This window comes from Notolabrus celidotus, chromosome 8, assembly GCF_009762535.1.
Source record: "Notolabrus celidotus isolate fNotCel1 chromosome 8, fNotCel1.pri, whole genome shotgun sequence".
In the NCBI taxonomy this organism is placed as follows: domain Eukaryota; kingdom Metazoa; phylum Chordata; class Actinopteri; order Labriformes; family Labridae; genus Notolabrus; species Notolabrus celidotus.
Window position 1 is genome coordinate 23515899 of NC_048279.1, and position 15536 is coordinate 23531434.

A 15536-nucleotide genomic window follows, 5' to 3' on the forward strand; every position below is an offset into this window, starting at 1 on the left:
TGTGTTTTTATCAAACATCCCTCTGCTCCAGACAGGTATGTGTCCATTACAGCCACCTAGGAATCCTAGGTATGTTTATAAATTATGAATGTCAATTAACGTTTGAAATTCAGATAAAAGAAGAAGAAATCAATTTCTGAGAATCTAGGTTTGCACACATGCATAAAATATTTCCTGTGCCAGATCTTATAAAGATGAAGAATATTATGTAATAACAGGAACAGCATCTGCACACTGAAATTCGTGCAATATTAATTTTGGGGAGGCAAGTTTCCGGTCAGGGATCTTTAAGCATGAAGCTTGCAGCTTGCCTACAATAAAAGGATAATACTCCACTGTTCTGAAACACTACGCTTTCTGTTCTTATTATTACATATTAGATGCATGTTTCAGCTTCTGCAACAGGGCAACATTGGTGCAAAGTTATATATTATATATTGAATGGAAACAGAAAAACAGTAGCTGCAACTCAAAATGCAAATCTGTAGTTCTCCTTTTGACTTTTGAATTGTTTACCACAGGTCATGTTTTTCTTTGACTGCAAAGTGAAGCACTGAAAATATTCTACACAGAGTGTAAACTTATACTGATATTTGTATTTGTTTAGACTGTCTTAAATGTACCTAAGTTACAAGGTAAAGTTGACCCTGTCTGCAGCAATTGATAGCCTTGCTTTCATATCAGTTTCTCAACAAATGGGCTGAGTTGACCCGTTCACACTGAGGACAGGCTGACTTGCTTTTAACTACGCCTACGCATGTGCTTGCATTATAGCTGCCATGCCTTCCCTGCTTCTGATTGTCACGTCAGCTTTGCATGCCAATCTTCTTCAACTGTACATTGTGCCTTCGCCACTGCACAGCAACAAACATGCCAGTCAAAAGGCTGGTAAGATACGTTCAATTTTAGAGCAGCTGTGGAAATCTGCAGAACTAAATGTAAAACATGACTGTTACGTCCAAGCAAAGCAGAAAATGTTGGAAAAACTAAGTGGGGCATGTCTGGACAGTGCATTCTGTTAACAGATAGTCAGTCACCTGTGATGGCTCCCGGGTTTTCATTCATCAGGGCACTGAGTCTCAGAGTTAACTTAACAGTAACCCTTGAAAGTTCTGCCATGTCTCTGGTTTACATCCAAGTTGCATGTCGGTAGTTGCACACAGCCTGAGTGCTCAAGCGTGTCCTCTTGAGGTACTCTCCAGTAAAAGTGCATACTCTAGTTTATATATAATTGCATTGATGATGCAGCCGGTTGAAAGAACGAGTATGTCTCTGGCTTCACTGTTGATAAACACCTCAACCCTACCTAAGAAAATATAAATCACCAGTGGCAATTCTAGTGCAAACTTTAGCTTTTAAGACTTTTTTTGCATCTTATTTATGAGTATTTGGGTCATGTACTTGCACATGATTCTGCTTCATTCATGCGTCTGAATAGCTCACTGTGATCACTGAAAACTCATCTTGTGTCTATACGCTGTGCCTGCATGTATCTGTGTGTCTACTTATCCACACTGGCAAGCCCACCTGAAACCCTTAATGGGACACTGTTTGCAGATGTAACATTTGGCCTGGTGCTTGGTGGACTCTGCAGCAGCCACGCGGTGGAGGACAGGCAGCCAAACCATCGACTGGGGCTCCAGGCTCATCCACTCCAGGAAGTGAGACACCTCGATGGCAGGTTTCCCCGGGGCCTGTAAAAGGAAGATGAGAGGGAGGAAAGGAGTGCTGGAGCCTGTAAACAACCCAAATATAGCAGAACAGCAGGGCAGCTGGAGAAAGTAATGAGAGGAGAAGGTGTGCTTCCTTTCAGTCCAGCAGTGAGCTATTGTTGAAAAAAAAAGGAATCAAAGAGAATTCAAAAGATAAGAGGAGGGAGATGAGGGTGAAACAAGATGTTCTACACAGTGGGACATATTTTGCTTTTATGTCACTACCTGAACAATTTTAAGGCTAAAACACATCAGACATGTGTAATGTGTCCGTGTGCATAGTGTGTGTGTTTGCAGACTAACCTTGTTGAAAATTCCAGAAAGTGGGATAAAAAGGAAGTCAACCTAATAAAAGAATGACTCGCCGAGTGCTGAAAATCCGTGATGTGCTAAATTCTCATTAAGTCTGCATCAGAGATGCATTAAGAGGATGATTTCCCTGGGGCTTCCTCCAGCGCTCATGCAAAGTAGCATAATAAATGTGTGAGTGTGTATGTGAGCAGACTGATCACACAGACTGTGAGGTATACGGAAGTCTCCCAGGGATGAGGCAGCCTCTCTCTGGCAGCAGAGTAGCCGTTTTTTCTTCACGTGGGAGGTCAAACAGCAGTGTGCCTTACACCTGGAAGTGGCTCTGACTATGCTGAGCATGCCGCTGAATCTCAAAGCAGCACGCTGAGCAGATGGGATGCTTTAAACATTATTGGAAAAGTGGGGTGATAAACGTTTAGTTATCCATCAAAACTCAGTGCTTTTTGCACTATAAATCCACAAAATGGCAAGCAACAAAACAACATAAAACCCTTTTCAAAATGTAAAAATGTATTCACTACATATTGAGAACTTCCTCAGTTGAAAGGGACTCGATAACCTCCTCACATACTCACACCTACAGCAAGATCATTCTGTTCTGTACAGCCGCCTATCTTTGCAAATTCTCTGCCTAAAGTTAATTTAACAGGGATTTTTTGCCAACAGGGTTTAAAAGTCACTGTGTTCGTTACCTCTTGGCAAACATCTCCACAAACTGATGTCCAGTGATTAACAAGCAAATAGGTCACCCTCCAATTCACATAACAAGGATACATGAAACCCCATCGCCGTGGGGAAGAGAAAGGAATTGATTCGAAGCAGCTGCAGCTGATACAGCAAGTATGGACCAGAATAAAGTCTGTATGATTACCATCTGACTTGAAAATGAATTAAAAGGTTATGCATAGGTCACCATCCAAAAGATGCGTCCTGCTCCTGACCACTTCCTAATTATCGGACATCCCGCTGTGAATGTCACAAGGTTACGTTTCTACGACGTGTGCTAAACGTGCATATTTACACTTAGTCAGAACAAATGAGGAAGGGAGGGACAGACAAATTAATTAATGCTTTGAACATGTCTCCTCATTTGGTTTTGCTCTGTGCTGGACTCAGTGACCTCACTTCATCAGCATTCCAGCAGAACAGATTCTATAAACAACTTTCCCATTTAGACGTCTTGAATTTCACAGAGAGCACATTTATGTTTAGAACACCATGCATTAGCTGCCGATGGCTCAGTGATTTTATGAGCTTTAAAAGCAACATAATGCATTATTAATGAGATGTAATGTTTGTAAGGCATTATTCTGAGTGTGTATGTTGAAGATGGGACTTATACTAATTATACGCTTTCTGTTTCATGATATGGTGTGTATTACTTGCATTTCCTCTAAAGAAAAGTTGGACTATAGATGCTGAAGCTCTCTGAACACAATGGGCTTCACGTCGCTGACAGCTTCCCAGTGTGACATCATCATTATTTCATACTGGTGTTTTTTTTTTTGATGGAAAGCATCCAAAAGAAAAACATTTGATTTCAACTTTCAATTCTCAAGTTTCTGCCTCTGCAGTTCTGTTTCTGTTTTTATAATACTGTCTTGGCACCATGCAAGTTCTTGTTTCATTATCTGGAAGTCAGTCACACATTTTTTCCAATTTTTTGATAAGCATGTTTGATATCCACCATGATTTGGAGTTGCACGAATAAGTGGAGTTTCACTTTATTTGTGTGTGACCATGGTAGTTAAACAGATGCAAATGGTCACTAAAAGCCATAAGAACTCCACAGCAGCAGAAGCACAACCTTGTGACTGAGAGTGACTATATGGAGGATTATCTTGTCAAATGAGCAAGGTGAATTCACAACATAATCCAGATGCCTATGTCATGTGTGTCGTAGACAAAATTGTGCGTCTATGAATGTGTCTAGCTATAACTTGCATTTCAGGGCCTCTGTGCTCACCATTCTGAAGCAGCTACGGACGCTGGGCTCCACATTGCTGCCACCAAAAGCAGCGACTTCACCCAGCTGGCGGGGGATCTGAATGGCTTCATGAAGCAGCAAGCTCAGGTGGCGTTGGTCTGTCAAACCTCCAGGACCGGACACCTGACGGAATAAGTCTGCATCCAGCAGAAAATACACCAAAAAATCAGTGTTTAATATCAGTAAATGCTATGTGTATGTATGCATAAAAAATAGTTGCATGCATGCATCTTATAATAAGCGATACATACATAATTACTGTATCTTTGATTTTGTAAATATATTGTAAATTTACTTATTTAGTTCTGTACATACTTTTCTCAGGATATGCTAATTAACTTGTTTAATTATTAATAATGTTTTAATAATTCAATTTTATATGCTCTTTATTATTTGCACTATCAACTTTGTTGCTTTAACACTGTAAATTTCCCAGTTGTGTGACAAATAAAGGATTATCTTATCTTATCTTAAAACTGCATATAATGTCAATGGAACCACAATACATTATTGATCTTCCTTTTATAAAACAGTGAGCCCACAGTACCAGGCAACGGGTTAACCAAACTTAGTTTTGTGGAATAAAACTCACTTCACTGACAGTGAAAGAGACGGACTCTTTAGTGGGCCTGCTGGTCTGCTCAGAAATCAAAGAGCTCCATAAAAGTGGAGTCTTGTCAGGTGCTGAATGAAGCCTTTACCAAGCTCACAGAGACTCAGCCTGTCACTGAATAGATGAATGCTGACAGGCCAGTGAGGGGGCTGCACAATACCACTATAAGCACCCCATGTATCTCCCTCTCTGTGTAGTTATTCCTCCCCTTTGGGGACAACACTGGGTATTATCACCTGCATGCAAAACAGGCAACTCTTTGTAGTTCTCCTCACAAAGCTGAGGTGAGTTTTTGTCATTTCAAATGTTTCCATTGAGCTGTTTGATAGAGATGAGATGTATACATGTTTTATGGAGACACTGCCAGAGTATATAGGCCTCAAACAAGCACACTGAAAAGGTTTCTCAGATAATGATTTTTCTGGAGTTGGTTGCTGCATGAAACTTTGTGAACTGTTTCACAAGTTTGGTATTAGTTTGTGTAAAGCTAGCTCTTAGCTAAGGATGAGTAACATCCACACAGCTAAAAAGCCCTTAAAAAGTGTACACCAGACACTAGGCTAACATCACAGGAGCAGTTTAGTTCAATAATACTATACAGAAAAAGCCACCTGTGGTAAAAAAAAAACAACAAAAAAAAAACAAACCAATCAGCTACATCAAGCTAATAATTGACTCTGCAAACTAACATGCAAGATGTGGTAAACATTACCTCAACCTTAGCTAATTGTGTTAGTTAGCCTGATAATTATTATTTTTTTAATATATATTTTTGGGCTTTTTTCACCTTTATTGGATAGGATAGCTGAAGAGAGACACGAAATGTGGGGAGTAGAGAGTGGGGGAAGACATGCAGTAAATGGTCGACCGGCAGGGAGTCGAACTGGCGATCTCTGCGACGAGGACTGTAGCCTTCATACGCGGGACGCTTAGACCGCTAAGCCACCAGCACCCAGCCTTCTATTTTTTGCTGGGATTAACCCTCAACATTAACTTGATATAAAGTGGCTAGATTAGGTCGATGGGAGTGTTAACAGTTTCCTGTAGTTGGTTGTAAACCAACTGTAAAATGGCAAATCATCCATTATTTTGATATGCTTCAGTGTAGCTCAATGAAAGAAAGGCCAATACTGGTTTCTTGACTTGTAGAAAAAATAGCTGGTAAATAGTAAAATCTTTTTTTTAGCTCAGTTACAATTTCAGTTTAGTTTGCTTAAAATTCGCTTTCTCTGAGAATGATGAAAACATCATTAAGTCATGCTGTGCAACAGTTTGTGAAAGTTCTTCCTTCAAATATATTCAAACATTGATTGTGGCGGATGATTTCAGAGGTCTGAATTACTTTTCAAATTGCCACCATGTTTCTCTGATGTGATAATTACACGCTGAAGCTGGAGACTGAAAATGATGTGGTGCATTTGAAAAAATAGGTGTGAAAGTTGCACGTTTTGATGTCTCCAATATTGTGCTTGTGGCGAGGCAAATTTTAAATGAAAGCAAGTTACTCAAGTTTCAAAATTGGTGTCACCATAAAGTCGAGTTATTCCTTTGGGAAAAGATGTGACAGGCATTTTCCCTTTGATTCAAGAGACTCATGGTGATGTAATAAACCTCCACCATCTGTATACAAATCCAGGTTGATGCAAGTACTTCTGATTTATTTGCAAATATTATTCTAGTGACATCTGAATTATTCTTTCATGTTTTTGTGGAAACACAATCAGTCAGAGAAATGGCAAACAGTTGAGGCCACCACATGTCTAACTGAACCTAAAAGAGAGAGCTGACTCACCTCAGGGAACACTCTATTAAAGGCAAACCTGTTAACATTCAATCTCAAGGAGCCGACACAGATGGTGATGTGCCAAACATGACTAATCCTCATATGGGTTTTTGTCAGTGTTGTCTCAGATTCTTTATGAACAACAAGCTATTCCAGGTCCACCTATCATCAGTCTTAATGCTCACTTTCCATTCTTCCTATATTTATAGGATGACTCATAAACTGGGTTACAATTGAACAATAAAAACATGAGCAATGCTATAATAAAACATTACAGCATCATTTAGAATTGAAAAAGGCCGGATAGGTCTTAGCTCTCTGCTAGCTGACTTGAGAAGAAAAATAGAAGTGAGTGCTATAGAAACAGAGTGAGCATGAACAGCGTCTTTGGCAAGCAATCCTTTTAAAGCCCCTGCTGTACTTTGGAGAAGTAAAGAAAGCTTTCTCTTTTATGGCAGCAGAGTCATTTCCTCCATTAGACTAAGTGGATGTCTTTCTGTAATACTGGCAATCAGGGTCGTTTTGTTTTGGCTCATTGTTCGCAGTTGAAGAGACGCATTAGGCACATGAACAAGCATGAGACTTACATTTGTACTTCTCCTGGACGTCCGCATTGCACAAGCTCACCAATCCCATCTTAAAGCTGAGGACTCGCATTTTGCCATTCCGAGCACTAGTGACAAAAAAAGACGAGAGGAGAAAAAAAAAGGTTGTAAGTGTACATTTTGTGAAGGGTAAATGATCTGAAATCAAAGTGCTGTCTTTGTAGTATATGTATTCAGTCCTGCTGGGAAAGACAAAGTTTGGAGGGGTTACGTGGGTCAAAGCTGTACAGCACAGGTCAGTGCAACAGTGTGAAATTGCATTAGAGCCCATCACAGTACCTAAAGGCACTACAGAGACTTAATGAAGTGTTGTGTGCATGGGTTTTTAGACAGAAGAGCAATGCACACACACACAATATAATTAACAGACATACAGCTCATATACAAGAACTAGGAAAAGAGGTTATATCTGTCATATAACAGCTTCTCTTCTCTGGCTTCTTAGAAATCCAGAATATGATTTGAAAATCCTTGTCTTATGTACAACACTCTGACCTGTCATGCACAATCATATCTTGAAGAACTCATAGCACCCCTCTTGAACATTGTGCTCCATGGATGCAGGCCTGCTTGTAGCACCAAAAGTAGCATTGTAGGTAGAGCCTTGAATTATTAGTCTCCTCTCCTTTGGAATCATCACCAGTCTACCCTCTCTATGTTCAAGACTAAGTTTGAAATGTTGCTTCATATAGCTTATAGAGCTGACTTAGTCTGGTGCAGCCTGTGGTTATTCTGCTACAGGCTTAAACTAAAAAAACTAAAATCTTAAAAGCTTACTTGTCAAAACATCTCATTACACTTAACATAAGGCCCATTCACCTAACATGACCAGATAACATCTTACTTCAAGATATCTAAAGCAAACGATTAGGTCTTAAAACTTGCTTGCAACACCAATGCAACAAGTAAAATAAAAATACACCTCGAAACAAGATATAACATCTTATTCCTTTTCTTAGGTTCCCAGTGAGTCTCCTGCTCAAAGTTTTTGTCTGACAAAAGATAGTTTTTCCTCAACACAGCTGCCAGATTTTGCTTAGTGCTTTCTCACAATGTATCAATGAGAGGTCTCTGTAAATAATTCAACAAAACTAGTCTCTTTTCAAAAAAGTGTCCTGAGGTAACTCTTGTTATGAATTGACGCCACATAAATACAAATTAATTGATGAATTTATCCACATATTCTACAACCAAAGAATACACATACATCTTGCATTTCGATCACAAGTGCTCTTCCCATGCAGATAAACAGTATGTAATGTAAGAGAGATGGGCGCTGTCAGGCCCAACCTAAGCCTTAAGGATCACATAAGCTCTTTCTCAGCTTGAAATTAAAGAAAAAAGAAAGGGGATGGGGGACAAAGCTACTGTGGGAAGACTTAATTTCCAAGGCAAACACACCACTACTGTGTGTATGTGTTCAGATTTCACAGCTCCAGTGCCAACACAGCCTGGAAGAACTGACTGCTGAGCTGAGTTGCATTGGAACGAAACCACAAGCTTATCTAATTAACATCTGAATGGTTAAGTGAGAAATCTAGAATATTACATTCATCAGAGAACACCAGATCAATAGAGCATATAATTGAATAGATGAGTGAGTAACATTTCCAGGATAGATGTTGCTTGGAAGAGGTGGAACTTCACTCTGGCCAGGACGTCACAGCCATGGCGGAGAAGTTAGAGGAATTAGAGTCACATGGAAAAAACGTGTGGAGACATAAAAAAGCAACCCCCCTCCCCCTTCTCCCTCCCAACTGGAGTTGGTCCAGTGGAGCTTGAGAGCGCATGGGGGCGACCGGCTGTCAGCACCTTTTACACACACTTTCTGCTATGTGTCGCATGCCATCTTCAATATGCACCCCAGTGGTGCACCTAAGGGGACGTGTCACTCCTGCACACCCTGCTACTGTGGCACGCCTCTGGAGGATGTGTGCACACAAACACACACGCACACACACACAGCCATAAACGCACACACAACACACATGCATGCATGTCGTGAATGCACGTTTCCTGGCATAAACACAAACATCAAAGTGGAAACACAAACATACACACACTTCATTCAGGTTTACTGCCGCTGTTTATTGTAAAAGGCAATTACTGAAATTTATGCAGAGGGTGAACTCTCTGATTGTCTCTCATTAGTAGAAAGTGGTTAAGAGCTGCTGCCTGATATTTACAGCACTCACAGGGTTATTTCTGTATTTCTGACTCTGTGCTCTGGGTTTTCTCTTTGGACAAGGCAGAAAATAGTCAAACAGGGACAAAGATACGGTGAATGTGGGTGTGAAAGAGGATTTGTTTCTGCTGTGTCTCAGAGGGGATGATTGGCCGTTTGACTGGACATTGTTATTGGAGCTTTAGCCGTGCTGTGGCTCTTTTTACTGGAGGTGTCTGTGCAGAGAGACAGTAAAGCATATACATAAAACTGCACACAGACTGTCAGAGGACTACGAGTATTCAAAATTTTTTCAGAACCCCCCCCCAAAAAAATATGTACAAGAACACTAAAAAACAAATACCCAAACCGCTGTCGTTTGGTGGCTTCATTGCAAGGATGCTGATGTAAGAGGTTTATGACTATATTTATGCCGGGACCTTGTTTATATATGTCTGGCAAGAATAGAAAGCCTTCTGAACCATGGCTATAAAACAAGACTTAATGAATCTTACTTAGCAGAGATGAGTTTGTCATTTAAAGGAGCAATGCACTGATTTTTAGTTCAACATTTTCTTCTTCTTTGGCAAAGACTAGGGCAATCTTTACCCACAATGCACCCTAACAGCTTACAATATGGTTGGAGATACTTGCTGTGTTAGTAGTTTTATAAGGATTATACAGCATGGATGAGCGCCTCAGGGCAAAGAAAGGGTTCCATGTTACCAATAACATAACACAAATGCCCAGGGTTCAGTTAGAAATGTTGTAGCTTCCAACGCTGCCTCGAGCCATTAGCCTGAAGTAGAGTTGAGTTGCAGGCTACAGAGGTGCAGTGGGCTCACATCCCTTTAAGGTCACACCAACAGATATTTTTCAAACAGAGCCCCAACTAATGCTGAGTAAATTGGCATCACTTGAGGCAACTTACAGCTATGGGAGGCAATTAATGTGTAGAAATGTTTGCCATATTTCTTGAAACTCTTACTATACCCTGGAACCAATCAGCATCTCAAATGCTCTGCCAACTAAAAGAAAAAGTACAATACTTGTGGTCTGTTATAAACCAACACACCCATTTCATTAAGCATAAGTGGGTCTTCTACGAGCTAAAACTGGTGAACTATTTCACAGCAAAGAAAGGTAATTACAGGATAGAAAGGCCAACACTGCACTGTGCTGCTCTCCACAACAGTCTCTCTAGGAATTGTCCTGTACCGGCAGTACATGTTTATTGTTTTGGGTAGCAGCTTTCTCTTTTTGTGACAAGATATTTTCAAGATTCAGCTTACTCAAGCTGGTTTCCCTTGATTTTGTTACATGAGCTCTAACAGACTCTGCAGATCTCTCCTGAGCCTGAAAAGGCTTCATACAACTTTCACTATTGTACTCCCAAAAACCTATAAACCCATATGATGTGTAAACATCAAATATCTCAACCATGTCAGCGAAAAGTACTTTTAATGTCTTTGATGAATGGAAAAAAAATCAAGATTCGTATACTTTTGTTTTGCTGGTGGATATAAAACAAGAGTCGAAGTGAATTTAAACATTGTTCTTGACTTTATCATGTGTAAGACACATTACTCTCCAAGGACATCTTGTGTAGTTGGATATTTAGATGCTAACTTGGTTAGGCAATAGCACATGAAAGCTGTGTTGTTCAATAAATTATGTGATGCAGCTTTTGTGGCACACGGGCAACAGCTTGGGTGGCATGGTAATGCAGCGGCTTAGCACTGTCACCTCACAGCAGGAAGGTTTTGAATTGGATCCCAACACCCGGCTAGGGTCTCTCTGTACTTTGCATAGTCTTTGTACTTCTTCTGGACTTCGTATGTGTGTGTTTTCTCCAAGTTACTCAGGCTGTCTCCCACAGTGCTCAAACATTCAGGTTAGGTTAATTGGTGCATAAATTGCCCATTGGTGTCAGAGCGAGTGTTAATGGTTGTCTGTCTCTGTGGACTTGTTTATGCTGCCAGCCTAATTTATTTTATTTTTTTTGGCATGACCAGTTTGATTTGAGACAGGGGGAAAAACATATCAAATGAGATTTATGCCACAAGGATCTATGCCACATTTTACGGTGGCTTGAAATGCAATTCCTGTTGGATTTCTACAGATGCCATCCTAATCCCAACGCTATCAGATTTCAGAGTGTATTTTGCAATGATCCAAGTGAAACTCCCGACAAAGACATCTAACCAAGAGAGAGGAGCTGCAGTGAGGCTGCAGCAGGATGTACTGTGCCCTTCACAAAACGCCAGCTGGGTCACAAACCTCCTTGTGCCCCTCTAAGCGGTGTAGCCAATGGATGGGCTGATACAGCTTTCACCCTCAGTGAGTTTTGATGAAAGCTACACCATTTTTCTTTTTTAGGATTAAAGCATCTCACTCAAGCTTGTTTACCTGTCGTAGACATTTAGCAGCCAGTTGAGGCACATGTCAACGCAAAGTGGAATGTTGACCAGGATGGATTGCTCCTCCTCCAGTTTCTCGTACAGAGCCGTCAGGCCGTGGATCATCTCCACCACATCCATCACATGCTCGCCCTGCTGCAGGTCCTGCTCCCGAAACACCTCCACGAGACCGCTCAATGCCACCAAATCCACTGAAAACACACAGATAGCATTTCAGCAACATAGATGTCTTAAAAAAAGAATTAGTTCTTCTTAACTGAATTGTTTTCTGCGTGCTGGATAGAATTTTTCAATGTATTGCTTTTGTTTTGACACTTGCATATAGTTTGAAATAAAATAAATAATTGTCTGGTTTGAATGCATGTACTCATGCTGGAGCCTTGTCCAAGCATACATTACTGCATGTTCCCTTTAAGCACAGACAGCCTCAGACAAAGCAGGATCATCTCCCTCACCTCTGCAAATGAGCACTCAGATGACAGCAGTGCTTAGTCACCCATTTCTTCCCACTTAGGCCGGACCAGATGTTTCAAGAGCAGTGACACAAATTTGATCTTGCTCTCCTAAACTAATTTGAAGGCCCATCCCTTGGAGTGGAGCTAAAAGGGTGTCCGTTGATGCCAGGTATAATTGGATCGCACAATAATGAGACAGAGGAGGGAGAGAAGATAACAGGAGTATTCTCAGAGGGTTGGGAGGGAATCACCTAAAAATGTATTTCTGATGGGCTCTTATACGCCACTTCTCAATCATTTGCCAAGAGGGCAGAGAGAAAGAATTCTGCAGTTATCAAGGCAGCCTGGCAATTAAATTCTGTAACGATATCAGCTAAAAGTCCAGAGGAGTAGTGAGATAAGAGAGCAGGCGGGAGAGAAGAAAGAGAAAGAGTCAATGAAAGAGTTTTTCACAGTCGCCTGAGCTTTGAGTTTTTATTACATCAACTTGAGACATTGAAGTGAGAGAGGATGGCAGGAGAGGGGCTGAGCATGATGAAGAAGGAAGAGTGCGAAATTGGTCACTTGCAGCGTCAAATGTTGTTACATCTACAGTCATGGGGAGTTAGAGTTCTGCAGGTGAAGGAAGATGACATTAAGGGGTCACAAGCAGGAAAAGGGAGGGAAGACAGATTTTTAGGCTGTGAAAAAAATCACAAGAGAAAAATGAAGAATTGTGAAGGAAGAGTTGGAGGAATATTTTGAAAAATGGGTAGAAATTGTGACTGACAGGCAGGAGTAGGATACAAGTGGTTCTGTGACCCTGAAGGGGCACATATTCAAGCCCCAACCAAGCGGTAAAAACTAATTGCCTTCTCTTTTTTTTTTATGCAAGCCAAATGGACCAATTAATTGCTCTAATTATGTAGCATGCCAACGATCAGGGAGGTGATGAAAATGAGGAAGAAATCTGGTGCTTGAATGGTTCAAGTGGCTCTTTTCTTTCATCAATACATTTGATTTCTGCATTTGAAAGCCAATAGAGACTGTAGAGAATATTATCCACCACAGCTCCAAGTAGTGCCAAGAGGAGCAATGATTCCTTCGACAAGTGGATAAAGAAATGTGCCACGGCTAATCGTTATATCTCATTCCCGAGGAGAGCTTGTCATGGTGGATTACTGATGGTGCAGGATAATAGTGAATCATTTAACCAGCCATCCCAGACAGAAAATACCATCGATGAAATGCTGTACGCACATCTCAGAGCCTTCTGAACTCGCCGCAGCTTCATAGCTGTTCTGTATGCTGAGAACTTGATGTTGTTCAGATCCGCTAATGGAGGGATAGAGAGGGGGAGAGAGATGGAGATTAGAGTAAATGAAGAGCTGTGGGAAAACAAACACACACCATTCCACCTTTCCAACGAGAAATTAGACATCACTATCTCCTCACATGTTTATCACATTGCCGCAGAAGTCATTAGTGAGGTACTGTATTGCTAATTTTATCTGTGTATATGTCTGTATGTGTGAGAGTGTGTGAGCGTGTGTGAGAGTGTGTCTGTGTGTGTTTGTGTGTGTGTCTGGGCATTTATGTGTATGACAGCATTCCTATCTCCCCTGCAAGCTCCCCGTGTCAGATCAGATTAATAGTAAAACACATGATGTCGTTTAATCACAATTAATTAAAGGCTACGCAAGAAGCAATCACAGCGCTGGCAAATTGGGCCTCGTAGGGTAATGACAGTAGTGATGTAGTCCCTGAGGTGTTCGAAACACAGGGCCTTTAATGAGCTGTGTGACAGGGCCTTCAAAGTAACCAGTAATGCCGTGCTGCTGGTGCTGCCGCAGCCCAGCGGGGGTCCTGGGCCATCGAGCACAACTCGGAGGACACTTTAATTGTGACCCAACTCACCGAGTGCTTGGTACAGTTCTGTCATCTTTGGATGGTCCCAGCACGTCGTCTGGGCTTGATGGCTAGAATAAAAAAGAAACAAAGGCAGGAGAGTTTTCACAAAGCAGAAAAAGACGGAGGTGCACATTAACAGGCCAGAAAGATCAAGGTAAAATGGAGTCAAAATGAGACAGGCAGGTGTGGCAGACGGTATAAGAAGGGAGATCAAAGGGTAGTAACTGAGAGAAAAGAGAGAAACGAGAGGGCAGGACACAGTGACCATTGTTTACAAGAGATTTAAGGCCTGTAAAGTGTAGGCAGACGTCAAACATGATAAGTGACTCAGATGCAGGCATCAAAGAGACGTAGCATCACGGCTCTGCTGGAGATTCAATGTCAGCAATTAATAGGCTTCACTTTAAGACACTACAAGAAGTCCCAGTCAGTATACATCAAAAACATGCATTTACGCTTTACATTTATTCACCAATACTGGCTCTGTGGGTACATTCAGAGAATGCACAATCTAATAAAATGGGCACGTGCAGAAAAATAAATGAGACCCTGCAGCAAGGAGTCTGCCATGACCCAGGGGCCTTTTACGGCAGCACTCTTTGTTTTGCCAGTACAATGTCTCATTGATATCTAAATCACTGCTCGAATACTACTCCCACCCCAACGGTATAGTGATATAGCTCGTAAAGAATGGACTAGCAGTCTTATACAAGACCCCAAAGGTTCTGCTGCAAATGATAAAGAAAATATAACCAAAGTCTGTAGAGGAACACTGTACTAAACGCTCACCTGTACACAGACAAAAACAAAACTGACTCCTCCAGGGATAAGCACACATACCTTCACAGTTCATTGATAAAAGCAGCAGCACTCTAAAGGTGAAATAGTATTGATGAGGTAAATAGATAAACAGATGGCTGCTCAAGCAAATAGAGCTCAGAGTGGCTCAATAGAGTTCCTCCCTGAATCATTTTGTGGTTATCTGCTTTCTAATAGCGCCTCTGTACAAATGTTTGAAAATAAGAGGTAAGCTTCAAAACAAGAAGAAAGGATAGTGTGCTCTGCTGCAGATTTTGCATTCATAAATGACATATTAGCTTAAAGTGGCACAGATGGATGAGATTTCCAACACATGAAAAAAACATCTCAAAATCTCTCAATGCTTATTAAATTGGTTAGGCAGGAGACCACTGGTGCATATGCTGATATGTGCCAAAAATTGGACAAACCTCATCCTGAGAAAGTCCGCACAGACTTAACGAGCTCTGGTATCATCGACAACATCAAAGGCACGCCTACATGCTGCAGAGCGGCGTAGCAGAGGAGCTGCAGAGAGCATCAGGAGCAGCTTGGACGGCTCTTTTGACAATTTAAAAAGTAAAGTTTGTATTTACCTCATATGCACTTTGTATTTACTTGGCATATTCTGTTCAGGACTATTCAAATATTTCGTACATAAAAAAATCCACTATCACCTGTAAAGCTTTTAGTTTGGTAGACTGATATCTTCCTATAAGGACTACAGCCATTGTCTTTGAATCAATGTGCTATAATGTTATTTTTATATACAGGTGGATTCATCATGTCTACCTTCG

At 41.1% G+C, this 15536-nt stretch overlaps 1 protein-coding gene across 2 annotated transcripts in view; it reads right to left on the reverse strand.

Annotated features, from left to right (window-relative positions):
- drp2 (dystrophin related protein 2) overlaps positions 1–15536 on the reverse strand; it is a 185029-nt gene that overhangs the window by 21431 nt on the left and 148062 nt on the right. For both annotated transcript variants that reach the window (XR_004632101.1, XM_034689687.1), the window contains exons 11-16: positions 13948–14009; positions 13291–13365; positions 11586–11787; positions 6995–7080; positions 3991–4148; positions 1528–1694 (exon numbers count right to left, since the gene is read on the reverse strand). Coding sequence is in view for 1 of the 2 variants with exons in the window: in XM_034689687.1 (XP_034545578.1) it covers positions 1528–1694; positions 3991–4148; positions 6995–7080; positions 11586–11787; positions 13291–13365; positions 13948–14009 (750 nt within the window). In the remaining variant the exon portion in view is untranslated. The remainder of the gene's footprint in view (positions 1–1527; positions 1695–3990; positions 4149–6994; positions 7081–11585; positions 11788–13290; positions 13366–13947; positions 14010–15536) is intronic.